Source organism: Bufo bufo, chromosome 3 (assembly GCF_905171765.1).
Source record: "Bufo bufo chromosome 3, aBufBuf1.1, whole genome shotgun sequence".
NCBI classification, from domain to species: Eukaryota; Metazoa; Chordata; class Amphibia; order Anura; family Bufonidae; genus Bufo; species Bufo bufo.
This window is the reverse complement of record NC_053391.1, coordinates 438,565,583-438,593,180: the sequence shown is the minus strand read 5'-3', so window position 1 is coordinate 438,593,180 and position 27,598 is coordinate 438,565,583. Positions and strand designations below refer to the sequence as shown.

At 44.1% G+C, this 27,598-nt stretch overlaps 1 protein-coding gene across 1 annotated transcript in view; it reads left to right on the top strand.

Annotated features, from left to right (window-relative positions):
• LOC120995668 (sodium/hydrogen exchanger 2-like) overlaps positions 1-27,598 on the top strand; it is a 134,291-nt gene that overhangs the window by 55,664 nt on the left and 51,029 nt on the right. Inside the window, exon 3 of the mRNA XM_040425018.1 lies at positions 10,125-10,375. Within this exon, the coding sequence (XP_040280952.1) occupies positions 10,125-10,375 (251 nt within the window). The remainder of the gene's footprint in view (positions 1-10,124; positions 10,376-27,598) is intronic.

The following is a 27,598-nucleotide window of genomic DNA, read 5'->3' as shown; positions in this document are numbered from 1 at the left end:
TATGTGTGTGCAGCCATTATTTTTTGATTTATTAGGTTTGCCTTATGGATGTGCACCCATGACTATGATTATGAATAAGAATATGCCAGTCTAAACTTTTTTGTAATATTTGTCTGAGGGTGGCGCCTCTTTTAGACTGAGCACACGCCCATCTGCCTGGAGCTTCTGAGCAAAGTACAAATGAAGCTGGTTCCTTCACCAGTGGAACTCGAAAAAAATAAAATAAACGCAATTGCACCATACTTTTAAACCTTTTTGGGATGTGGTGGTACATATGATCTTTATTTTTTTATATATTTATTTTATTATGGGGAAAGAATGATTTGAATATTTTTTATATTTTTTTTTATTTAGCCTCCCAACGGGACCTGAACTTGCATTCATTAGATTAGATTTCTTCCATATAATATGGGAAATTCAGTGTATTCCAGTGCAGCGCTGCCACCTTTAGGCCTCTTTCAGATGGGCGTTGCGGGAAAATGTGCGGGTGTGTTACGGGAACACCCGCGATTTTTCCGTGCGAGTGCAAAACATTGTAATGCGTTTTGCACTCGCGTGAGAAAAATCACGCATGTTTGGTACCCAAACCCGAACTTCTTCACAGAAGTTCGGGCTTGGGATCGGTGTTCTGTAGATTGTATTATTTTCTGTTATAAGGGAAAATAATAGCATTCTGAATACAGAATGCATAGTTAAATAGCGCTGGAGGGGTTAAAATAAATAAATAAATAATTTAACTCACCTTAGTCCACTTGATCGCGGAGCCCGGCATCTCCTTCTGTCTCCTTTGCTGAACAGGACCTGTGGTGACGTCACTTCGGTCATCACATGATCCATCACCATGGTAAAAGATCATGTGATGGATCCTGTGATGACCGGAGTGACGTCACCACAGGTCCTGTTCAGCAAAGGAGACAGAAGGAGATGCTGGGCTGCGCGAACAAGTGGATTAAGGTGAGTTAAATTATTTATTTATTTTTTTTAACCCCTCCAGCGCTATTGTACTAAGCATTCTGTATTCAGAATGCTATTATTTTCCCTTATAACCATGTTATAAGGGAAAATAATAATGATCGGGTCTCCAGCCCGATCGTCTCCTAGCAATCGTGCGTGAAAATCACACCGCATCCGCACTTGCTTGCGGATGCTTGCGATTTTCACGCAACCCCATTCACTTCTATGGGGCCTGCGTTGCGTGAAAAACGCAGAATATAGAGCATGCTGCGATTTTCACACAACGCACAAGTGATGCGTGAAAATCACCGCTCATGTGAACAGCCCCATGGAAATGAATGGGTCGGTATTCAGTGCGGGTTCAATGCGTTCAACTCACGCATCGCATCCGCGCGGAATACTCGCCCGTGTGAAAGGGGCCCTAGGCCTACATTGGAATATATCTGTGATAGGCCTAGTAGCCTAGTACAGGCTACAGCCTATAACCACAAATTAACAGCTTCCCCATCTTAGCGTGGGAAAGTCGTTCAGACTCCAGGAGTGCAGTGCTCCTGGAGAAAGCCATCTCAGATGCCATGGTCACATTTGACGGTTAAAGCCTCACGCATACGATCATGTCCATACTGTGGTCCACAAACCACGGATCTGCAAAATACAGATACCTTCCATGTGCAATCTGAGCTCTTAGAGCTAGTAGGGCTGCAGTAAACGATTATTATAGAAAATCAATCAATTATTTTTTACGATTGATCGAGTACTCGAATAAGAAAAAATGAATTAATAGACTGTTTTCCTTTATAAAAACTCAGACCCTCTGCCATCAGTCCCCAACTCCCTTTGTTCCCCCCCAGTGCCATCAGCTCTCCCCCACCCTAGTGCCATCAGCTCTCCCTCAGCCTAGTGCAATCAGCTCAGCAGGGATAGTGTGCTCGGTGATGTCACAGTGCAGGGATAGCGTGCACAGTGATGTCACAGTGCGCTGTGTGATGTCAGGGTGCAAGGATATACCCGCATCAGAGATGGGCTCAGGACTGTTGACACTTCACTTCCCCCACAGGCTTCAGTAGGTTGACATGTAAGGTCACCAGCAACCTGAGACAGTAGCAACGAGGCAGCAGAGGAGACCCATGAGAGAAACAAGCAGAGAATATTATAACAGTTATAAGGACTAAAAGGAAACAAAACCCAAACCGCCCTAAACCAGCCACTAACGACAGGAGGTGCTCTAACACCCTATGCTGCCAGTCATCAGCCCCTCTGAAAAAGCCAAGTGAGCACTACTACCCCTATCATCCTCTGGCCATACCGGCACAGGTGACACCGCTCTAACTAGAAGTCCGTGCTCCACCACTGGGCGGTAAACGTGTTATCATAGGGGTTCTCCGTGCCGGGACACACATGGTGAGCACTAATCACCCAGTGCCCCTCCACACATGCAGCCACTTACCAGCCTTCCGCCGATAACCAGCAGCTCTGATCTGTACTGCCATTCGCGCCCCGCCTCCTCCGCTGCCAGCCACTCTGCACACAGCATCTGGTCATAGTGCGCGCTTACGTGCACTGTGACCTGACGATGTGTCAGGATCCAGTACAGCGTGTTGCAGGCCGGCGGGTGACCACTGAGCGGTAAGTAATAGCAAGCGCTTCGTGGTCACATGACACTTTCTGCTCCGTGGTCACATGTCGCAAACAAATCCTTGATGCAAAAAATTTGCATTGAGGATTTTTTTCGAGTAATTGTTTCAGCCCTAAGAACTAGATAACATTTCATCAACACTTGACAACTTATTAACACAGGTGGACAGCTTCCTCCATCAAATTATTGTACCATGTCTAGTATAGTGTGAAAACTACAATGTGCAAACACAGAGCCAACGTGGAATCCTGGGAGATTTTCAGTGGACAGCCACCTAACACAGACAGTAAATGTTCCCATCCGAGTTTAGAATGGACAGCAACGGGACTGAACACTGACCCATTTAATTGAATAGGTCTCTGCACAGGCGATTGGTCTGTTGGTCCATGCTGAGAAAATTGTAGACATTTCTATATTTGTCAGTTTTTCTAGCAAGTCAAGTCTGTGGGGAAAAATGGACCCTACAAGGTCTCCATTCATGTGCGAATAAAACTGGAGCATGAGTTTCTTGTCGCTGTCTGAAAACCAGTCTTACCTGCTCCACACTGAAACTCAGAATGAGAAAGCTGAAGAAGTTTCATTTGGCTGTCACCAGTATTTTTTTTACTTTGGTTGGATGTAATTTATTTGTGGTATTTTAAAGACCGTTTTCTGTTGTTTTTTTTTTGTCCATCGCCATTTTTCTTTTTTGGGTATGGTAGTTTAGATGCCTTACCATAGGCTTCTCTATAGGAAATAAAAACTTTGAAAACGCAAATAAATTGCAACTAAAGTATGCCACCCCATAAAAACACATGTAAAAATGCATGAATTTCAAAGTAACTTAATAGATTAGAAAAGATAGCAGTGTGAAAATTAATTGTATAACGTCAGTGTGTGCCCTTCCTCACTTGGCATGCCTGATCTATCACTATGGGGGGGCGTTTTTTGGCTTGTAGAACACCCTCACCATAAAAATAAAAAAAATAAAAACAGAGAAATGTGAAAGGACTCTAAAAGGTAGCTTTTGAAGCAACATGATATTTAGTTTCACATTGTTATCTTTTTTAATATATAAAGTTACTTTTATTTGTATAAAGGATGAGGAATCGGACCTGATGCATTGTGATAGACTTAGGCGTGCTGGGTGAGGAAGAGCGCACACTGTGCCATTATACAATAGACTTCTTGTTCTTTATCATGAAAGCTTTTAAATACAGTAAGTTCTGGTTTGTCCGGTGCTTCAACAAGTTTCATTGTATTATGTTGCCTTTGTGTAATTACAGATTTAGCAAAAAATAAAAAAATGTAACCCCTTCTAACCAGGTCAATGCAGGTCTTCAGGGCCCAAAGAGGTTTGTAGTCTTCTGTGTTCCCACATTCTAGTTATTAAACTTTTTCTTGTTCTTTTAGCATGACTGCATGTTTTTGTTTCTTTGGGAAAAAGTAGGGCAACATTTTGGGGAGTGCATGTGTTTGGCAATAAAACTCCCCCTCCCCCCCCCCCCCAAAAAAAAAAGAAGTTCATTCTCAATTTAAAATGGGCTAAACTGAAGTTCACATACAGCTTTAGTTTTTGAAATTTACAACACTCTATACATTAGAAAAGGGAAACCTCAGATAAATAACCTTTGCGCCACAATTTGCGAAAGATATAGACCAGTTTTCTGGTGTATATGTCTGATATTGAATAACCCCCTTAGTTTCTAAAACATCAGAAGTGCTGCCCTCCAATGTAAAATGCTCACACAGGTAAAATAAAGAAGGTCTAAAAATGATAATAGGCCTTAAAACAATGATAATGGATCTCAGATATGATGACGTAATAGAAGAACATATTAAAAGTATTTCCCTTTGGTAACATTTTTTGAGCTATGAGTGAGAGTTATAAACTTTATGACAGGAGCGAGGTTAATAATCTACCAAAAATGCTAGACACAACCATTTGTGAACTGCTAATAAATCTAGTATCTAAAATTAGATCCTAGTAAAGTAGTAATAGACAGCCCTTGTATTTGCTTGCTGAAATCAAAGTACATAAAATATACTTATTGCTGACTATCCAAATTAGACTTAAAGGGGTTGTCTCTTCAGCAAATAGCATTTATCATGTAGAGAAGGTTAATACAAGGCACTTACTAAGGTATTGTGATTGTCCATATTGCCTCCTTTGCTGGATTGACTCATTTTTCCATCACATTATACACTGCTTGTATCCAGGGGTTATGACCACCCTGCAATCCACCAGCAGTGGTCGTCCGTGCACACTATAGGAAAAAGCACCGGTCTCTCTGGTGGCTAGGACTGCAGGAGTCTGCATAGGCATGCACTTTTTCCTATAGTGTGGAAGCATAACCAATGCTGCTGGATTGCAGGGTACTCATCATCCCTGGATATGAGCAGTGTATAATAAAGGTGTGGCAAACTGGGCTCCTGCATATGGCTATACGGTTCAGGGGCAGCACTGAAAGAGGTGTAGAGGATATATTTTTCCTGGTTCTGTGGTTATTTACTCCTCCATTAGAGCTCATTCAATAACACCTGTTTCCACGTGAGACGTTTGCATCATTTTTGGCTGCATTTTATTTAAAAAATGACAAGAATTTAAAAAAAATAAAAAATACAAGTAAAATATGAACAAACTTTTGGTGTTAAATAACTCCTGATGTTTGCCTCTGAAACTACACCCACTTTATTACTGTCTAAACTTGGGCAGTATATTTTGTTGGTAAAGATGGCAACACTAGATATGCTGCTAAAAAGTAATACAAAATGGAACCAATAAAAACTACTAATAATCCCCCATAAAACTAGCCCTCACCTACTTTGTTATGGGTCTTGGAATGCAGTGACAAATTATTTAAAAACTATATAAATTTGTTATCATTGTCATCGTACTGACCCACAGAGTAATGTTATCATGTTATTGATACCACTCATTAAACGCTGTAAAAATAAATCCAAAAAACTATGTAATTGCTGTTTTTTATTTCCCCCCTCAAAAAATAATAAAAGTTATGTAATACATTATATTTGCCCCAACATGGTTCATATAAAAACAACAACTACTGCAAATTTCAAGTTCCCATACAGTTAAATTGAAGAAAAAATATCTGACCGCTAGAACACCGAGCAGGAAAATGTTGCTGGTCCTTGAAAGGGTATTTCCATCTGGGACATTGATGGTATATTGCTCTGTGACCCTCTCCAATTTCCAGAACGGGGTAAAATCAGGGGGGGGGGGCAGCCACACAATGGAGTCCATCCACTGTTCACCACTATGGGAGTTCTGAAAATAGCAGAGTGCTGGCTCGGCTATTTCCAGCAGTCCCATAGAAGAGGTGGCTGAGCTTGAGCAGCTTGTTCACCATTTACTACTATGGGACTTTCAAATATAGCTTAGCACTGGCTCGGCTACTTTCTGAAGTGGTGTGCCATCCCTAACTCCGGTGACCCCGTTCTGGTGATAGGAGTGGGTCGCAGAGGTGAGACCCACACCTATCTGACATTGATGGTATATCCTAGTGATATCACAATGTCCCAGGTTGGAATACCCCTTTAAGGATAACATTTGTTATGTCACTAAGGGGTTAAAACACCCTCACGTTACCCGAGTTGTGCAACAACTGCCCGGCCGTGCCCGTATTGCGGCCCACAAACAGCGTGTCCGCAATATACGGGCCCTGGCTGTTTGTGCGCGGCATCACAGGTGCAGACCCATTCACTCAAATGGATCCACAATCCAGAAGGTGCCATGCGGAACGGAGGCACGGAACCCCACAGAAGTACTACAGAGTGCTTCCATGAGGATTCTCTGCACCGCAAAAAAAGAGAACATGTTTTTTTTATTTTTTTGCGGTGCAGATGGATCATGGACCCATTCAAGTTGAATTGGTCTGGTTTCGTCTGTGGCAGCCGCACGGATGGTGCCTGTGCATTGGGGACCGCAAATTGCACGAAGCGGCCGTGTGCATGAGGCCTAACACTGCCGGCCCCCTCTGCTGTCCCTGTCCAAATCACACCCCTTTTTCTCTACACTTTGGAAAAGTGGTGTGAATAAGCTGTGTGCCAAGAATTTTTACGCCACTTTTGGCATGATAAATGTCCGCCTCAGTGTTCGGTCAGTGATTTGGAACCAAAATCAGGTGCAGGTCAAAAACAGAACAGGTGCAGATCTTTCCTTTAGGCCTCATGCACACGGCCGTTGTGTGGCCGTTCCATGCATTGGGGACCACAATTTGCGCACCGTGGGGAGCACACGGCCGGTGCCCACATATTGTGGACCCGCTGTTTGCCTGATACCTCATCTCTGTGTAGCCTCCAATCATGGTTTTGGTTCATAATCACTGATGGAAATCACTAACCAAAACACTAAAGCGTGAACTAGCCTTAACGTCAAACTCGATGAAGAGTTACCTTCTGAAAGTTCTAACTATAATTGCTATTAAAACTGAGGTAAAACAATCCACTGAGGGTTACTTCACAACAAGCAATGTCATCCAGTAGTACAGATAAATAATACACGCATGTGAAGAAGTTATTCATTTCTGCATAGTGCTCACACGACATACCAGTACTTGACAGTTGACATTCCTTTGTGGTAAAGTGCATTAAGTAAGTAGAACGTAGAAAGTTCCTGGTTTCGGGGCAAAAATATGGAATGTTTTAATCGTTACTTTATGAAAGGATGGTGTCTATCCTATAATCAGAGAAAATCATGCCTTGCAAAATAGGCACACTATAACCTTTTTTATTCAAAGGGCCAGTTCACACAGAGGTTTTTTTAGTGCGTTTCCACCTCAAAATCAGCGGGAAAAAACCCCTCAAAACAGCCTCCCTTTCATTTCAATGGGAAGCAGCACTTGATTTTTTTTCCATGTGGAAATAAACGAAGCATGGAAAAAAAGAAGCGGGGGACGGAATTTGCATTGATTCTCCCATGGAAATGAATGGGAAGCGTAAAAAAAAAACACATGTCCGCATGTTTTTTCTATTTTTTTTTTGGAGGGGATTCATATGAAAAACCACAAGCTAAAAATGCAGTTTTGTACTGAAATAAACACCCATTGAAAAACTGCATCAAAAATGCATCAAAAGCCTAATAAAAAAGCATGAAAAATATGCACTGAAAACAAAACTGTACTGAATTTTGTAGACAAATGTTCAAACGCCATCATGTGAACATACCCATGAAGTCAATTTTTACAATTTCAATCCAAACACAGCACTTGTAATTCTATACTACTATTACAGTCAGGCAGCGATTTATGGAAGCCAAATATAGTAAAGGAACTTTTGGAGGAGCGAGAGACCTTACATGAGAAGTAACTTAAATATTACCAATAATGATGGTAATAGTACTAGGTAATAGGTAAAAGTGATTTTGGGTTTCATTTGGCCAAATCGGTTGGTTTGTTTCGGGTCTGAATAAATTTTACCTGAATTGAAAGTACTGCAATTGCCCTGAAAAGTCATGTATGACACTGACGTCTCCTAGGACTGTGTACGGCCCTTTTCAACCTCTTCAAGACAGCATTAGTAATGTCATCGTGACAACAACATATATGGCTATGGCTAAATGGTGACTGGTGGTGGTGGTAACAAACAGCCTCTTTGATTAGAGAGAGCCAATTTCTACCTGCCAAAAGTTATACATTTTCCATTCACATAGCCATATAAGGGCTTATTTTTGCAGGGCAATTTGTTTTTTAATGGGACTATTTAATTTACTATAGCTTGTACTGGAAAATAGAGGGGGGAAAAAAACTCTGTTATGTTTTTTTGTGTTTTGTGTTTATGGTGTTCACGGTGCGCTAAAAAGGACATGACAATTTTAATATAGTTTCTATTGTGTGTGTATTTTTTTTCTTTGCATCACCATATTCTGACTGCTACAACTTTATTTCTCTGCCTACAGAGCTGTGTTAGGGCTCATTTTTTGCTGAGCGAGCTGTCATTTTTTTTTTATGGTGGGGTACATGTGCCTATTTGATCACTTTTAATTCAGTTTTTTTTTTTTGGGGGTGGGAAGCACTGTGACCAAAAAACGGCAAAATGGCAATTTTTTCCCTGTTACAGCGTTCACAGTGAATGGCAAATATTGCTATATTTTAATGGTTCGGACATTTTTTTGATGAGGTGATACCAACGATGTTTATTTTTATGCGTAAAATTGGTAAATGGGAATTTATATTTTTGTCTTTGTTATTTTTTTTCACTTTTCTCTAGGTACTTTTTAGTCCACTTTTACATGCAGTCTTCTGTTGGTTGACTCATAGACTGCAATAGTAATAAGCATTTTCACAGCCTTCCTGTTAAGCCGTGCCTTGGTCACGGCTTTGCAGGCAGCTCCCTATGACAGGCCTGAGAGCCTTCATATGGCCCCGGGCTATCATAGCAGCCGATCGAAGCACCACAATTCACTACAGGGTTTCCACACAGACAACAGAGTGAACCCCCTCTCTCTGTCTAACCCCACAGATGGCACTGTCGTATTGACAGCGGCATCTGAGAAGTTAAGTGACTGCGATCCCAGTCACTGCCACCAGGTGTCAGCTGTATTACACAGCCGGCACCCACCACAATATGGGACATGGGTGAGCATGCTCCATACTTCCCCTTATTGCTTATGACCTACAGTGGCATTAAAGGGTTAAAAAACATACAGCACTGTAAGATTTTTCTCAATGTTTAAAAAAAAGATGGTCCAAAAATGTCGGCAAGTTCCTGCCGGTGTGTATGCACACACACACACACCACCTGAGGTCGTGTGTTCACTTTTTCTGTCCTCTGATTCGAAAAATGACTGATGCCATTTTGAGCAATTTGCCCAAATTGAATTGGCAAAAATTTTCATTTTACCCAATCTGAATTGAATTCAATTAGTTTAGAATCGATTTGTTCATCTCGAATTAGTAGATCAAGAACTGGGCATGATACATTTGGAGGAGGAGGGTTTTGTACGAGCACAGATTAGGGGTGTTACAAGTGGCTCCCCACCTGTTTGCAGTTCCATACACTATTGTACACTACTGACACCAGGGAGGTAGTAGCAATTCAAGAGCACAGTACCAGGTTATAAACCATATCACTGGCAGTTAACACTAACGTAAAAGCCACCTCATTGGGCTATAAATGTAAAGAGGTCTTCCAGTTTATAGATATTGATGAACTATTGGTGAGGGTCCGACATCCGGCACCTTCATAGATTAGCTGTTCGTAGTAGCTGATGGCACTGCAGATAGCACAAAGAATGGTGCTGGGTGTTGGACTCCCACCGATCTTTTATTGATAACCCTTTCTAATGACCTATCAATATCTATAACCTGGAAAACCTCTTTAATTGGCTCTTAAACCTTTAAATATTCCATGTGTCAGATCTGAAAGTGGTTTGTGACCTACAAAAGGTTATGGACCCCTGCCAAAGATTACACACTGTATCTTCGACTGTGCCAGGTGCTAAAATAGGATGCCATTCAAAGCAGGAAATAAATCCTTGTTGGTATGCATTTGCCTATTTATACATACTGTAATGCCTGTTTCTGTTTCTTTCTAGGTGCTGTATAATTTATTCAAATCATTCTGTGAGATGAAAACAATTGGAACGACTGACATCCTATCTGGAGTGGCTAATTTTTTGGTGGTGGGAATAGGAGGCGTTTTGATTGGCATTGTACTTGGATTTGTGGCTGCCTTCACTACCCGATTCACTCGCAATATCCGGGTGATTGAGCCGCTTTTTGTCTTCCTATATAGCTACTTGTCGTACCTAACTGCAGAAATGTTCCATCTCTCAGGAATTATGGCGTAAGTAATTACACATGTATTCCATACTGCCAATGTTTTGCTCTACTTGTCCACTCAGAAGCCTCCTGGATCCCAGTGTACAATATAACAGGGGGTCTTTTAGGCAGCCCCAGGCACCTGATATCGATACATCCCCTACAGATTCAATTTGTGAATAAGCCAATTAGAGCCACATATACCAATTGTATAGTATATAAACATGCAAACCATAAGTGAACATAAAGCCATACTCTGCTAACAGCAGCCAATCTGATAGCTGACTGTTTCCATTTAGCAAAGGAACCTTTTTGAAATACTGAACTGAGTAAAATGAACTGGTGATGGGTAATGAAGACTAGTCCAAACATGCTCGTTTTTACATTTGATGGTTATACAAGTAATATTACCTGGACCTTTTTTTTTTTTTATATATATATAAAAGAGGATCTGTCATAGTGATTGGTTAAGAATAGGGATGAGCGAATCGACTTCGGATGAAACATCCGAAGTCGATTCGCATAAAGCTTTGTTTCAATACTGTACAGAGCGAGCGCTCCGTACAGTATTAGAATGCATTGGCTCCGATGAGCCGAAGTTATTACTTCGCGAAGTCTCACGAGACTTCGCATAATAACTTCAGAAATTGATTTATACTTTAAAAAACCCTTTCCCGAACTCGGGTTCGGTTCAGTTTCGGAAGTTATTATGCGAAGTCTCGCAAGACTTCGAAATAATAACTTCGGCTCATCGGAGCCAATACATTCTAATACTGTACGGAGCGCTCGCTCCATACAGTATTGAAACAAAGTTTTATGCAAATCGACTTCGGATGTTTCATCCAAAGTCAATTCACTCATCCCTAGTTAAGAAGATTTAAACCTTAGCTAGGATGGTGCCATAGATATGCCCATGTGTTTGTGAATCACATTCTCCTTCCTCTTCTGCCAGAGGCACAGTTAGCACCCACAGACTTTTTGCCCTAAAGTATTCCATTCTTGTTCTGTCTCATAATATTGATGGCATTTAATGCTCTGTATGTCAAGGTAATGGTGTAGGCTTAGGACCTGGGCCCATGTCATCACCTGCTGGTGCCACTTTTATAATACAACAGGTATCCAGCTTGCATGGTTGGGATTAGGGATAGCTCAGATCTCAGCAGTTTAACCCCCTCAGATTCCACAGTCAATAGCAACCGTAGCATCTCAACGGTTAGACAGAGGGAAAGAGCTCCCTCTGTCCTCCAATCGGCACCCCACAAATGCAGGGTGCAGAGTATTTGGTATGGCAGCCAGTGGCCTTCTAAAGAGTACCAGGCTTGCCGTGTTCTGGCAGGATGTACAGCGTGCTTATCAGAATGACTATGCAATGTAATGCTGGAGTATTACAGTGCATAGTACAAGAGATCAGAAGGTCACAGGTTTATTTCACCTAAGGAGACAAAAAAAACCTCTACAAAGTATTTTTCAAATACTGAAATCGCAATAATATTAAATATTCAAAAACCCCAATTTTTTAAATATATATAATAAAGATGAAAATAATTGGTATTGCTGCGTCTACTATGACCCAATCTATTAAAATATTTTATTTAACATGCTCAGTGAACCCCATAAAAAGTCCCTAATGCCAGAATTATAGTTTTTTTGGTCACCTTTTCTCTCCCCAAACAATTAAATAAAAAAATTATCAAAAGGTATGCATAAAAAAATTATGGCTCATCCCACAAAAAATTAGGCCTCACACAGCTCAAGTAGTAAATCATAACAAAAACATATACAATTGGAGTGTCCATAATGTCTAAAAAGGAAACCCTAAAAAAAATTGCCTGAATTGCACTGTTTTTGCAAACTCGGCCCAAAAAGTTGTAAAAAAAACTATACAATTCAACTAATGTACCCCCAAGTGATGCCATTGAAAATTACAACTTTCCCCACATAACACAAGCCCTCATGCAGTTATGTTGATGGAAAAATAAAAATGGCTTTTCAAAAGCCGCTTTTGTCATGTGGAGAGCAACAAACAAAAAAATGTCATGTTTTCTGTCAAACATATTTTTAAAGAATTTTTGTGGTTATTTTTAATTTTTCATGTATATATATATACTTAATAATCCTGCGGTTTTTGCACTGGCCACTAAGCCTAATAAAAGGCGCCACTTCTTCGTCACTTTTCATCATCATCACAGGTAGGATAACAATGACAGCTATCACTTAGGCCTCTTGCACACAAACGTGTGCGCCCCGTGGCCGTGCTGCGGCCCGCAAACACCCACCGTTGGGTAGCCTCAGCTGATCGCGGACACATTCACTTTAATAGGTCCGTGATCCGGCTATTCCGCAAAAAGATAGGACATGTTCTATCTTTTTGCGGAACGGAAGTACGGGCCGAAACACCACGGAAACACTCCGTAGTGCTTCCGTAGGGTTCCGTTCCGCACTATTACGCATCTCCGGATTTGCGGACCCATTGAAGTGAATGGGTCTGCATCAGTGATGCGGAATGCACACGGAACGGTGCCCGTGTATTGCGGATCCGCAAATGCACTCTGCAATATGGCCACGGGGTGCACACGTTTGTGTGCAATGAGCCTTATATACAGATATAGCACAGGATCCACCATTTATAATAGGTGATATCACATCTGCTCCCTCCTGACCCCTGCACAGGTCACTGAGCATGCCTAGAAAACTCTGCCATAGAAGTGAATGAGTCAGGTCCTGACCATTGTGTCTATGGCCCATCTAGGTGCTGTAAAGCAGATCTCTGTATGCTGTTAAGAACAGTTCAGGCAAGATGGCCAGGGGCTAGCTGTTCCGTTCTGCAAAAAACGGAATGCACACGGACGTCATCCGTATTTTTTGAGGATTCGTTTTTTGAGGACCTCAAAATACTGAAAAAGCCATACGGTCGTGTGCAAGAGGCCTTAGTTTGATGATCCACATTCATAAAATACATGTACATCTATAATTATGAATGTTACACTAGTTGTGATCCATGACCTCATAATTATAGGGGATAATGTCAAGGACGTATTCAGATTTCATCTCGAAATTTTGGGAACAGAGCTTGAGCGCGACGTTCACTTCCTGGATTCATCTCCCGGCCGGGCCGCGCTTGCGCAGAAGACTGAAGATTTTCTCCCGGCCGGGCAATGTCCTGAACGCGCACGCCGCCGCGCATGCGCCATGGTGACTTATTCCTGGCCTGTATGGTACAGAGCCGGCGTGCGCGTTCACAAGCGCGGCCCGTCGGGATTCGACAGGAGAGGTGGCCGTAACCAGGGGAGACGAAAGACAACGATCAGGTAAGAGGGGACTTATTTTCTCAAAAAGGGTGGGAATTGGGTAATTAAATGTATTTACAAAAATGATCACTGTCAAATCATTAACAGATTTAACAGTAATCATTGTGATGGGAATACCCCTTTAAAGGGGTATTTTGAGAATTTTATTTTATTCTAGGTTCCCCCCTCTTGATGTAAAACACAATGGGGTCATTTATCAAACTGGTGTAAGTTGCCCATAGTGACCAATCAGATTCCACCTTACATTTTTCAACGCTCCTTTGATTGGTTGCTATGGGCAACTAAGCCAGTTCTACTTTACACCAGTTTGATAAATCTCTCCCAATTTTTCCAGCTGGCCTGGTTAGGGGGCGGGATACTATTTTGTGCTTTTACAGCACCAGTGAGAGATTCATTCTCACGTACAGTGGATATAAAAAGTCTACACACCCCTGTTTCTGTGCTGTAAAAAAATTTGACAAAGATAAATCATTTTAGAACTTTTTCCACCTTTGGAACTGTTCATAATTCTCTCTAGCTTAACTAAGGCCCCAGTTCCAGCTGAAGAAAAACGGCCCCAAAGCATGATGCTGCCACCACCATGCTTCACTGTGGGTATGGTGTTTTTTTGGGCCAAACATATCTTTTGTAATTATGGCCAAAAAGTTCAACCTTGGTTTCATCAGACCATAACACCTTTTCCCACATGCTTTTGGGAGACTTCAGATGTATTTTTGCAAAATGTAGCCTGGCTTGGATGTTTTTCTTTGGAAGAAAAGGCTTTCGTCTTGCCACTCTACCCCATAGCTCAGACATATGAAGAATACGGGAGATTGTTGTCACATGTACCACACAGCCAGTACTTGCCAGATATTCCTGCAGCTCCTTTAATGTTGCTGTAGGCCTCTTGGTAGTCTCCCAGACCAGTTTTCTTCTCGTCTTTTCATTAAATTTTGGCGGGACGTCCAGTTCTTGGTAATGTCACTGTTGTGCCATATTTTCTCCACTTGATGATGACTGTCTTCACTGTGTTCCATGGTATATCTAATGCCTTGGAAATTATTTTGTACCCTTCTCCTGACTGATACCTTTTAACAATGAGATCCCTCTGATGTTTTGGAAGCTCTCTGTGGACCATGGCTTTTGCTGTGGGATGCGACTAAGGCCTCATGCACACGACCGTTTTATTTTGCGGTCCGCAAAACGGATTTCCGTTGTTCCGTGATCTGTGACTGTTTTTTCTTCCGTGGGTCTTCCTTGATTTTTGGAGGATCCACAGACATGAAAAGTAAAAAAAAAAAATAAGTCAAGTTTGCATTGAAAATGATAGGAAAAACGGACACGGATCACGGACACGGATCACGGACGCGGATGACTATCTTGTGTGCATCCGTTATTTTTCACTGACCCATTGACTTGAATGGGTCCGTGAACCGTTGTCCGTGAAAAAAATAGGACAGGTCATATTTTTTTCACGGACTGGAAAAACGCATCACGGACACGGAAGCCAAACGGTGCATTTTCTGATTTTTCCACGGACCTATTGAAAGTCAATGGGTCCGCGAAAAAAAACGGAAGACGGAACAACGGCCTCAGGCCTCATGCACACGACCGTATTTTTTTGCGGTCCGCAAAACGGGGTTCCGTTTTCCCGTGATCCGTGACCGTTTTTTCGTCCGTGGGTCTTCCTTGATTTTTGGAGGATCCACGGACATGAAAAAAAAGTCGTTTTGGTGTCCGCCTGGCCGTGCGGAGCCAAACGGATCCGTCCTGAATTACAATGCAAGTCAATGGGGACGGATCCGTTTGACGTTGACACAATATGGTGCCATTTCAAACGGATCCGTCCCCATTGACTTTCAATGTAAAGTCTGGAGTCCCTTTTATACCATCAGATCGGAGTTTTCTCCAATCCGATGGTATATTTTAACTTGAAGCGTCCCCATCACCATGGGAACGCCTCTATGTTAGAATATACTGTCGGATATGAGTTAGATTGTGAAACCTCATTTCCGACAGTATATTCTAACACAGAGGCGTTCCCATGGTGATGGGGACGCTTCTAGTTAGAATATACTACAAACTGTGTACATGACTGCCCCCTGCTGCCTAGCAGCATCCGATCTCTTACAGGGGGCCGTGATCAGCACAATTAACCCCTCAGGTGCCGCACCTGAAGGGGTTAATTGTACTATCATATCCCCCTGTAAGAGATCAGGGCTGCCAGGCAGCAGGGGGCAGACCCTCCCCCCCCCCCTCCCCAGTTTGAATATCATTGGTGGCCAGTGCGGCCCCCCCCCCTTCCTCCCTCTATTGTAATAATTCGTTGGTGGCACAGTGTGCCCCCCCCTTCCTCCCTCTATTGTAATAATTCGTTGGTGGCACAGTGTGCCCCCCCTTCCTCCCTCTATTGTAATAATTCGTTGGTGGCACAGTGTGCGCCCCCCCCTTCCTCCCTCTATTGTAATAAATCGTTGGTGGCACAGTGTGCCCCCCCCTTCCTCCCTCTATTGTAATAATTCATTGGTGGCACAGTGTGCGCCCCCCCCCTTCCTCCCTCTATTGTAATAATTCGTTGGTGGCACAGTGTGCCCCCCCCTTCCTCCCTCTATTGTAACAATTCGTTGGTGGCACAGTGTGCGCCCCCCCCTTCCTCCCTCTATTGTAATAAATCGTTGGTGGCACAGTGTGCCCCCCCCTTCCTCCCTCTATTGTAATAATTCGTTGGTGGCACAGTGTGCGCCCCCCCCCCCTTCCTCCCTCTATTGTAATAAATCGTTGGTGGCACAGTGTGCGCCCCCCATTGGCCCCCCCTCCCTCTATAGCATTAACAACATTGGTGGCCAGTGTGCGGCCTCCCATCTCCCCCCCCCCCGATCATTGGTGGCAGCGGGTTACTAGCAATAGTACAATAGTAAAAGATTCATACTTACCTGGGAGCTCCTCCTACTAGTAAGTGACAGTTCATTTAGCAATGCGCCGCACAGACCTGTCACTTACCAGTAGGTGGAGCTCCCGGCCGGACACGAACATCGCAGCAGCAGCCAGCAGCAGGTAAGTATGAATCTTCTACTATTGTACTATTGCTAAGTAACCATGGCAACCAGGACTGTAGTAGCGTCCCGGTTGCCATGGTTACCGATCGGAGCCCCAGCGATTAAACTGGGACTCCGATCGGAACTCCGCTGCCACCAATGATGGGGGGGGGGGGGGGAGAGATGGGAGGCCGCACACTGGCCACCAATGTTGTTAATGCTATAGAGGGAGGGGGGGCCGATGGGGGGCGCACATTGTGCCACCAACAAATTATTACAATAGAGGGAGGGAGGGGGGGGGGGCGCACACTGTGCCACCAACTAATTATTACAATAGAGGGAGGGAGGGGGGGCGCACACTGTGCCACCAACGAATTATTACAATAGAGGGAGGGGGGGGGGGCCGCACTGGCCACCAATGATATTCAAACTGGGGAGGGGGGGAGGGTCTGCCCCCTGCTGCCTGGCAGCCCTGATCTCTTACAGGGGGCCGTGATCAGCACAATTAACCCCTTCAGGTGCCGCACCTGAAGGGGTTAATTGTGCTGATCACGGCCCCCTGTAAGAGATCGGATGCTGCCAGGCAGCAGGGGGCAGTCTTGTACACAGTTTGTAGTGTATTCTAACTAGAAGCGTCCCCATCACCATGGGAACGCTTCTGTGTTAGAATATACTGTCGGTTCTGAGTTTTCACGAAGTGAAAACTCAGCTTTGAAAAAGCTTTTATGCAGACGGATCTTCGGATCCGTCTGTATAAAAACTAACCTACGGCCACGGATCACGGACACGGATGCCAATCTTGTGTGCATCCGTGTTCTTTCACGGACCCATTGACTTGAATGGGTCCGTGAACCGTTGGCCGTGAAAAAAATAGGATAGGTCATATTTTTTTCACGGCCAGGAAACACGGCTCACGGATGCGGCTGCCAAACGGTGCATTTTCCGTTTTTTCCACGGACCCATTGAAAGTCAATGGGTCCGCGAAAAAAAACGGAAAACGGCACAACGGCCACGGATGCACACAACGGTCGTGTGCATGAGGCCTTATACCATCAGATCGGAGTTTTCTCCAATCCGATGGGGACGCTTCAAGTTAAAATATACCATCACCATGGGAACGCCTCTATGTTAGAATATACTGTCGGATATAAGTGAGATCGTGAAACCTCATTTCCGACAGTATATTCTAACACAGAGGCGTTCCCATGGTGATGGGGACGCTTCTAGTTAGAATATACTACAAACTGTGTACATGACTGCCCCCTGCTGCCTAGCAGCATCCGATCTCTTACAGGGGGCCGTGATCAGCACAATTAACCCCTTAGGTGCCGCACCTGAAGGGGTTAATTGTACTATCATATCCCCCTGTAAGAGATCAGGGCTGCCAGGCAGCAGGGGGCAGACCCCCCCTCCCCAGTTTGAATATCATTGGTGGCCAGTGCGGCCCCCCCCCTCCTCCCTCTATTGTAATAATTTGTTGGTGGCACAGTGTGCCCCCCCCCCTTCCTCCCTCTATTGTAATAAATCGTTGGTGGCACAGTGTGCGCCCCCCATTGGCCCCCCCTCCCTCTATAGCATTAACAACATTGATGGCTAGTGTGCGGCCTCCCATCTTCCCCCCCCCCCCCCCCCGATCATTGGTGGCAGCGGGTTACTAGCAATAGTACAATAGTAAAGATTCATACTTACCTGGGAGCTGCGAGGTTCGTGTCCGGCCGGGAGCTCCTCCTACTAGTAAGTGACAGTTCATTTAGCAATGCGCCGCACAGACCTGTCACTTACCAGTAGGTGGAGCTCCCGGCCGGACACGAACATCGCAGCAGCAGCCTGGAGCAGGTAAGTATGAATCTTCTACTATTGTACTATTGCTAAGTAACCATGGCAACCAGGACTGTAGTAGCGTCCCGGTTGCCATGGTTACCGATCGGAGCCCCAGCGATTAAACTGGGACTCCGATCGGAACTCCGCTGCCACCAATGATGGGGGGGGGGGGAGAGATGGGAGGCCGCACACTGGCCACCAATGTTGTTAATGCTATAGAGGGAGGGGGGGCCGATGGGGGGCGCACACTGTGCCACCAACGAATTATTACAATAGCGGGAGGGAGGGGCGCACACTGTGCCACCAACGAATTATTACAATAGAGGGAGGGGGGGGGCCGCACTGGCCACCAATGATATTCAAACTGGGGAGGGGGGGGGAGGGTCTGCCCCCTGCTGCCTGGCAGCCCTGATCTCTTACAGGGGGCCGTGATCAGCACAATTAACCCCTTCAGGTGCCGCACCTGAAGGGGTTAATTGTGCTGATCACGGCCCCCTGTAAGAGATCGGGTGCTGCCAGGCAGCAGGGGGCAGTCTTGTACACAGTTTGTAGTGTATTCTAACTAGAAACGTCCCCATCACCATGGGAACGCTTCTGTGTTAGAATATACTGTCGGTTCTGAGTTTTCACGAAGAAAAAGCTTTTATGCAGACGGATCTTCGGATCCGTCTGTATAAAAACTAACCTACGGCCACGGATCACGGACACGGATGCCAATCTTGTGTGCATCCGTGTTCTTTCACGGACCCATTGACTTGAATGGGTCCGTGAACCGTTGGCCGTGAAAAAAATAGGACAGGTCATATTTTTTTCACGGCCAGGAAACACGGCTCACGGATGCGGCTGCCAAACGGTGCATTTTCCGTTTTTTCCACGGACCCATTGAAAGTCAATGGGTCCGCGAAAAAAAACGGAAAACGGCACAACGGCCACGGGTGCACACAACGGTCGTGTGCATGAGGCCTCATGTGCATGAGGCCTAAGAAAATTTCAGGAAAGACCAACTAGAGCAGCTGAACTTTATTTGGGGTTAATCAGAGGCACTTTAAATGATGGCAGGTGTATGCAGATTCCTATTTAACATGATTTTGAACGTGATTGCTTAATTCTAAACACAGCTACATCCCCAGTTAGCTTTTTTTTTTCTTGCCTCCACCTAAAAGATTTCAGTTTGTTTTTCAATTGCGTGGTACAGTTTATAGGTCATATTAAAGGTGGAAAAAGTTCTGAAATGATTTATTTTTTTACAGCACAGAAACCTGACATTTTAACAGGGGTGTGTAGACTTTTTATATCCACTATATGTGCTGTGGTGTTAGAGTGCGGGGGCAGGCCATGAACGTGTCACATTCATTGTGGGTTGTAAGCAGTGTGGTGATGTGAACACTAAAGTGAATAAGGATCCTGGAAGAGGGGTATATCTCACCCAGGTTCCTCAACTGGGTGCGATAAGTAAAGTTCCAGAGTGGTGCTGGCTTCAGCAAGGCATAGTTGCTGGAGCTATTTTGTTTAGTATTTAAGTGCTGTATTTTTCTTGGATTGGGAGCTTGGTTGGTAGTGGGATCTCCCAATCCACCCCTTCTATTCCAGGGCAGATTTTCCCTAGCATGAGGGATCCCCAGGTGTAATCACCTGGGATCATTACTGGGGAGTAAAAGCCCATCCCAGACTGTCAGTCGGGGGCATGGTTGCAAACAGAGGCCAGGTGAGGCCTTGGGTGTGTGGTTTCAGCTGGGCTAGTCTGAGAAACCATGAGGCTGGGACAGAGCCTAGACTGACCGTGTTACAGCCTGGGGGCTGGTATACGCTTGGCTGAGGAAGCCAGACCTGACGCTGTATCTGAACAGCACTGTATAGGTGAGTCAGGGATTGTATCATATGTTTAGTTAGAGCCCAGCCGGGCAGGTGTTTGTTTTGTATTATTTATGGTTTTCTGGAGCGAGAATAAAGCACAAGTTTTGCCCTGTTAACCTGGCTGTTTGTGGAGATAATTGTGAGAGTAACCCCAGAAAGAAAGCTAATCCCTCACAGCAGGCTAGTATCACGTGCACAATGGATGGCATGTAATCCAGGAAATTCCTGCAGCATAATTTCAGAGCAGTGCTGGCCCAGTAGGCAAATTTTGATAACTAGCAATGGAAAAGTTGTTTTTCACACAAGAAAAAGATAGGAAACATGAAATAAAAAAATAAATAAATCTCAGAATAACCTTTTAAACAGTTTGTTCCTGTGTTCTGGTGACTCATCTTCTTCCTTAGACTTCTTTAGTAAATCACAGTTTGACTGTGTATTTGGCTCTCACATTGTGATTAAACAGCTTTGCAGTGAGGATGGAGGAGTGATGTGTTATTATTGCACAGAAAGGGTATTTTAGGCCATTTCAGTTCTTTTTTAACTTCTTTTGAATAATCACATTTGATGAATCCCTTCACATTTCTACATATAAGGCCTCTTGCCTCTTTTTTTCCATTTCCGTTTCGTTTTTGCGAAACCATTCATTTCAATGGTTCGGCAAAAAAAAAAAAGAAACGGAATGTACTCCATATGCATTCAGTTTCCGTATTTCCATTCAAAGATAGAAGATGTCCTATTATTGCCCACAAATCACGTTCCGTGGCTCCATTCAAGTCAATGGTTCCGCAAAAAAACGGAATGCATCCGTATCTGTTCCGTTTTTGCAAAACCATCTATTGAAAATTGTATGCCCAGACCAATTTTTATATGTACTTACTGTTTAAACATTATTGTATGCTTCAGTTTCCGATCCGCAAAAAACAGATCACAAACGGAAAACAAACGGAATGGCGGAACGGAGACACAACTTAACTTTAAAAAAAAACGATCCGTTTAAAACGTACCGCAAAACCATACGGTCATGTGCAAGAGGCCTAAACAGGACTCAAATCTGATCATTCTTCTTTCGCATATCTGGCACTCAGATACTGTGTGTGTGCGCTCTTTTGTACTTCCTATGGAGGTTCTCACGCCTATTCAAAAAGAATCCTAGAGATATTTCAGTTTAGCATTATGTGGAGGTGAAGCATTTAATGCAATCTGCAAGAGCCTTAAAGGGAGTCTGTCACCTCATTTTCACCAATACAACGACCAACACTGCCCCATAGAAGATTGCAAACGCTTTCCAAGCATACCTGTGTGTACTATATGTATTCCATGTGCAGGAAAAACACTTTTAGGCCTCATGCACACAGCCGTCTCCGTATTGCGGACCGCATACAGCAGGTCCGCAATACATGAGCACCGGCCGTGTGCACCCCGCATCACGGATGCAAACCCATTCACTTAAAAGCGTCCGTGGTGTTTCTGTCCGTGTTCTGTTCTATTTTTGTACAGTGCGGACGGATCACGGACCCATTCAAGTTCAATGGGTCTCAATCAGTCCCAGCCGCGGCACAGATGTTGCCCGTGCATTGAGGAGCGCAAATTGCGGTTTCCAATGCACGGAACGACCGCAAAATAGCCGGGTGCATGAGACTTTATTCTGCTGAAAAACTGCTCCTTAGTGCTCAGCTGAAAGTGAAAGTAAAAACAGCTTTCACTCCTGACTCGACTTCTAACGGCTATATCTTCTTATATAGTTAATATAATGATATGGTTTGGAAGGTTGGAATGCCAGCTTTCAAACAAGGTCAGGCCCATGTTTCTAGCTGGTACCAAACCTAAGATATGAGCAGCTAAAGCAGCCCTTCCCTCTTCAGTCTGGTTTGCTTTGGGCTCTTGGTAGGGTTGCCACCCGTATGGGAATGACCCGGACAGTCCGGGTTTGTAATCCTGTGCCTGGGTACAAGCCTTTCTCAGACCCGGGCACAGGACAAGCCTTTCTCAGACCCGGGCACAGGATTAATTTCAAACTGCACTGCAGACTGTCTGACTTGCTCGCTCACGGTCCTGACAGCTGGCGGTGAGTGAGCGGTGGCGAGCTGTGAGCGGCCGACACTCCGGGACCAGCTCAAACCTGAAGAGGACGAGGCCGCCGGTCAGGATGGATTGGAAGTCTGAGAGCTGGGGGCTGCGGGTGGTCAGGAGCAGGAGCACGAAGACGCTGCTGAAGGAGAGCAGCAAACCCTCGCCCCACAGCATGGCGACTGAGCTGCTCTCACTCCCAGATCAGGCAGGATAACAATGAGACGAGCCACGGGCCTGCGTTCCTCCCGTCCCTTCTGCTACGCTCCTGTCCTATCACCTCCCCTCTTCCCCGGTCGCTGTTACCGGTTCCAGGAAAGCTGCTGGACTCTCACACAACACTCTACAGTCAGTGTGCCGGCCCTGAGTGACGGTTCCCGGGGGATGAGGGCTACATTACTCTAACTGGGGGTCACTAATGGGGCATTATTGTTAATGGGTGGCACTAATGGGGGCATTACTCTTACTGGGGGCATTATTCTTACTTGGGTGCACCAATAGGGCCATTACTCTTACTGGGGCACACTAATGGGGGCATTACTATTACTGTGGCGGCACTAATCGGAGCATTACTATTACTGAGGGGGCACTAATGGGGCATTACTATCACTGGGTGCATTACTATTACTAGGGGTGCTAATGGGGGCTTTAATATTCCTGGGGAGCCACAGTATGACAGCGACTTCACACCCTGTGTTTATCCACGCCCCCACAACCACATCTCCTTTGGGGTGTGGCTTAACTTGCCCGGTATTTTTTTGTTGGGAAAGGTGGCAACCCTAGCTCTTGGAGCAGGAGAGCTGGGCACCTAGGAGCCGTTTTCTAGCAGAATAAGGGCTCGTTTACATGAACGTGTGAACCCCGTACCTGTGCTGTGGACCACAAATTGCAGTCCGCAATGCACAGACACCATCTGTGGGGCAGCTGCATGGGGATCGTGGACCCATTCACTTAAATGAGTCCGCGATCCCTCTGTTCCACAAAAAGATAGAGCATGTTCTATCTTTTTGCGGTGCAGAGGCATGGAACGGAACCCCAGGAAGCACTCCATAGTGTTCCGTTCCGTGCTTCTGTTCCGCATCTCCTAATTTGCAGACCCATTGAAATGAATGGGTCCGCATCCGTGATGTGGAATGCACACGGAATGGTGCCCGTGTATTGCGGATCCGCAAATGTGGTCCGCAATGGGCAGCACACGTTCGTGTGAACGAGCCCTAAAAGTGCTTTTCCTGGACATAGACTGATAGGAGATGCTTTGGAAATTAATTTTCAGCTGAGCAGAATCTGTGGATTACGGAGGACACATGGACCAAACACAGACACTTTTTTTACGCATGTCAAACTGACACTTAGAGGAATACCCTGTATGTGCTCTTTTTTGCTTGTGGATTCCTATGTGGAAAAAATTTTAGCATAGTACACCATCAAAGCGTATGGCCCCTTTCACACAGAGAAGAATTCCGTGCCGGTGCAATGCGTGAGGTAAACGCATTGCACCCGCACTGAATCCGGACCCATTCACTTCAATGGGGCTGTTCAGATGAGAAGTGATTTTCATGCATCATTTGAGCGTTGCGTGAAAATCGCAGCACATGATATATTCTGCGTTTTTCACGCAATGCAGGCCCCATAGAAATGAATAGGGGTGCGTGAAAATCGCATAGCATCCGCAAGCAAGTGAGGATGAAATGCAATTTTCACGCATGTTTGCTAGATGTTAGTAAATTGATAAAAGTCAATTTACTGTATTATTTTCCCTTGTAACATGGTTATAAAGTAAATCAATAGCATTCTTAATACAGAATGCTAACTAAAATGTTGCTTGAGGGGTTAAAAAATAAAATAAAATAAATTAACTCACCTCATCTGCTTATTTGCACTACCGGCATCATCTTCTTTCTTCTTCTTTTTGTAAAGACGAAAGCAGAGTTATTTATAGTGACTTCATGTTTGGATGTCATAACTGTTATATATATATATATATATATATATATATATTGTGTTCACAGAAGGAGAAAAGATAATATGCCTTTAAGATTCATCATATAAGTGTAAGGTAGGCTCAATGACACAGCAGAAACAGAAAGCATAGAGTTAAACTGTTGTTGCTGGGCAGGAGTCTTGACCAATCCTAGCCAGCTTCACACACAGCAGGAGTCTTGGCCAATAACAGCCAGCCTCACACACAGCCTGTGTGGGAAATTCCCTAGCAGGAGCTGCTAGACATTATTATTCACCAGAGAGAGAAGCTGAACAGACATTCACTCCACAGCTGTGTTTTATGGAAGCAGAGAGGCCAAAATAGGTATTTAAAACAGTTATATAATGTTCCTACTGTTAATACAGTGATTAGAACTGTATACTGAACCAGTTATATGTGTGTTTACTTACAGTTCCACCAATTGCAAACTACAAAGTTCAAAATCCAAATTCAAATTCCATATTGCAATCCAAATTGCATACAACCATACCAGATCATACTCAACCAATCTGCAAATAGTTACTGCTAACTGTATACTGCAAATTGCGACCAAATTCAGCAAGTAGAACTATTAGGTAGACCTCAGATATACCTCTCAGAGAGATCATAAAGTGCTTAAATAACTTAAAGTGAGAGTACAGGTACTCAAGAGAGAAATATATCCACCATTTTTTGTTGAATGACAAGATTGAATAGTTGAACCACCGTCTTATGCATACCGCCATTTTATAATACTTTATTCAACACGTGTTATGTACATGGACACTCTGCTGCGGAAGTGGCAGTGTTATATATGAAGAAAAGTTGAAGTTAATAAAGAAGTTATTTCAAGCATTTGGTGTGCTCTTTAAACCTACTGCTTCCATAGAATGGCGTTAGAGGAGTTACAGACTAAGGGTACATTCACACGTCCGCAAAATGGATCCGCATCCGTTCCGCAATATTGCGGAACGGGTGCAGACCCGTTCATTTTCAATGGGGCCGGAATGTGCTGTCCGCATCCGCATTTGCAGATCCGCATCCGCATTTGAGGATCCGCATTTCCGCATCCGTGCTTCCGTTTCTGCAAAAAAAATAGAACATGTCCTATTCTTGTCCGCAATTGGTGACCTGCAAAGAAACGCATGCAGCCATCATTGCATTGCATAAAAATGGCTTCACAGGCAAGGATATTGTGGCTACTAAGATTGTGCCTCAATCAACAATTTATAGGATCATCAAGAACTTCAAGGAAAGAGGTTCAATTCTTGTTAAGAAGGCTTCAGGGCGTCCAAGAAAGTCCAGAAAGCACCAGGATCGTCTCCTAAAGAGGATTCAGCTGTGGGATCGGAGTGCCACCAGTGCAGAGCTTGCTCAGGAATGGCAGCAGGCAGGTGTGAGCGCATCTGCAAGCACAGTGAGGAGAAGACTTTTGGAAGATGGCCTGGTGTCAAGAAGGGCAGCAAAGAAGCCACTTCTCTCCAAAAAAAACATCAGGGACAGATTGATCTTCTGCAGAAAGTATGGTGAATGGACTGCTGAGGACTGGGGCAAAGTCATATTCTCCGATGAAGCCTCTTTCCGATTGTTTGGGGCATCTGGAAAAGGCTTGTCCGGAGAAGAAAAGGTGAGCGCTACCATCGGTCCTGTGTCATGCCAACAGTAAAGCATCCTGAGGCCATACATGTGTGGGGTTGCTTCTCGTCCAAGGGAGTGGGCTCATCACAATTTTGCCCAAAAACACAGCCATGAATAAAGAATGGTACCAAAACACCCTCCAACAGCAACTTTATCCAACAATCCAACAACAGTTTGGTGAAGAACAATGCATTTTCCAGCACGATGGAGCACCGTGCCATAAGGCAAAAGTGATAACTAAGTGGCTCGGGGACCAAAACGTTGACATTTTGGGTCCATGGCCTGGAAACTCCCCATATCTTAATCCCATTGAGAACTTGTGGTCAATCCTCAAGAGGCGGGTGGACAAACAAAAACCCACTAATTCTGACAAACTCCAAGAAGTGATTATGAAAGAATTGGTTGCTATCAGTCAGGAATTGGCCCAAAAGTTGATTGAGAGGTCCTGAAAAAGAAGGGCCAACACTGCAAATACTCTTTGCATAAATGTCATGTAATTGTCGATAAAAGCCTTTGAAACGTATGAAGTGCGTGTAATTATATTTCACTACATCACAGAAACAACTGAAACAAAGATCTAAAAGCAGTTTAGCAGCAAACTTTGTGAAAACTAATATTTTTGTCATTCTCAAAACTTTTGGCCACGACTGTATATATATAACAGTTATGAAATCCAAACATGAAGTCACTGTAAATAACTCTGCTTTCATCTTTAACAAAAAGAAGAAGAAAGAAGATGATGCCGGTAGTGCGAATAAGTAGATAAGGTTAATTTATTTAATTTAATTTTTTAACCCCTCAAGCAACATTTTAGTTAGCATTCTGTATTAAGAGTGCCATTATTTTCCTTTATAACCATGTTACAAGGGAAAATAATACAGTAAATTGACTTTTATCAATTTACTAACATCTAGCAAACATGCGTGAAAATTGCATTTCATCCGCACTTGCTTGGGGATGCTATGCGATTTTCACGCATCCCCATTCATTTCTATGGGGCCTGCATTGCGTGAAAAACGCAGTATATAGAACATGCTGCGATTTTCACGCAACGCACCGTATATGGCCCACTCACGGACCGTATTTCTCGGAGGGCATACGGTCGTGTGCAAGAGGCCTTACCTTTAGACCATTTTCTACACCTAAAAGAGGGGTGGAAAATGGTAACTGAGATGGGCCTGCTGGCCTGTCCCCTTCTACGCCCACACCATGACCACTTTTGTAGACCTGGCATGAGCGGGGAAAAGTCGCAGATTGCAGTGCAAAGAACCTTTGCGCAGCAATCTGCGCCAGAAATACGCCTAATATAGGAGTATTTCTGTTCCATTAATGACTCCCATAGTGCATATTACAGATGTAAAAATCCCCAGCATTCCCTAAAGATTATACTGTTTTATTTCTGTTTTGCTATAGATAATGGTATGGAAAAAACATGGCTGTTGTACACGAGTGAGTCCACTCCGAGTGTGAGTGTGATCCTCCATTCTAGACTTGCAGGAGTGCATAGCATTATCACGATTTGACCTTACTTCTACAGAATCATAGTGACTCCAGCTAAAATCTAGAGGTGGCATTTTTTTGCTTAA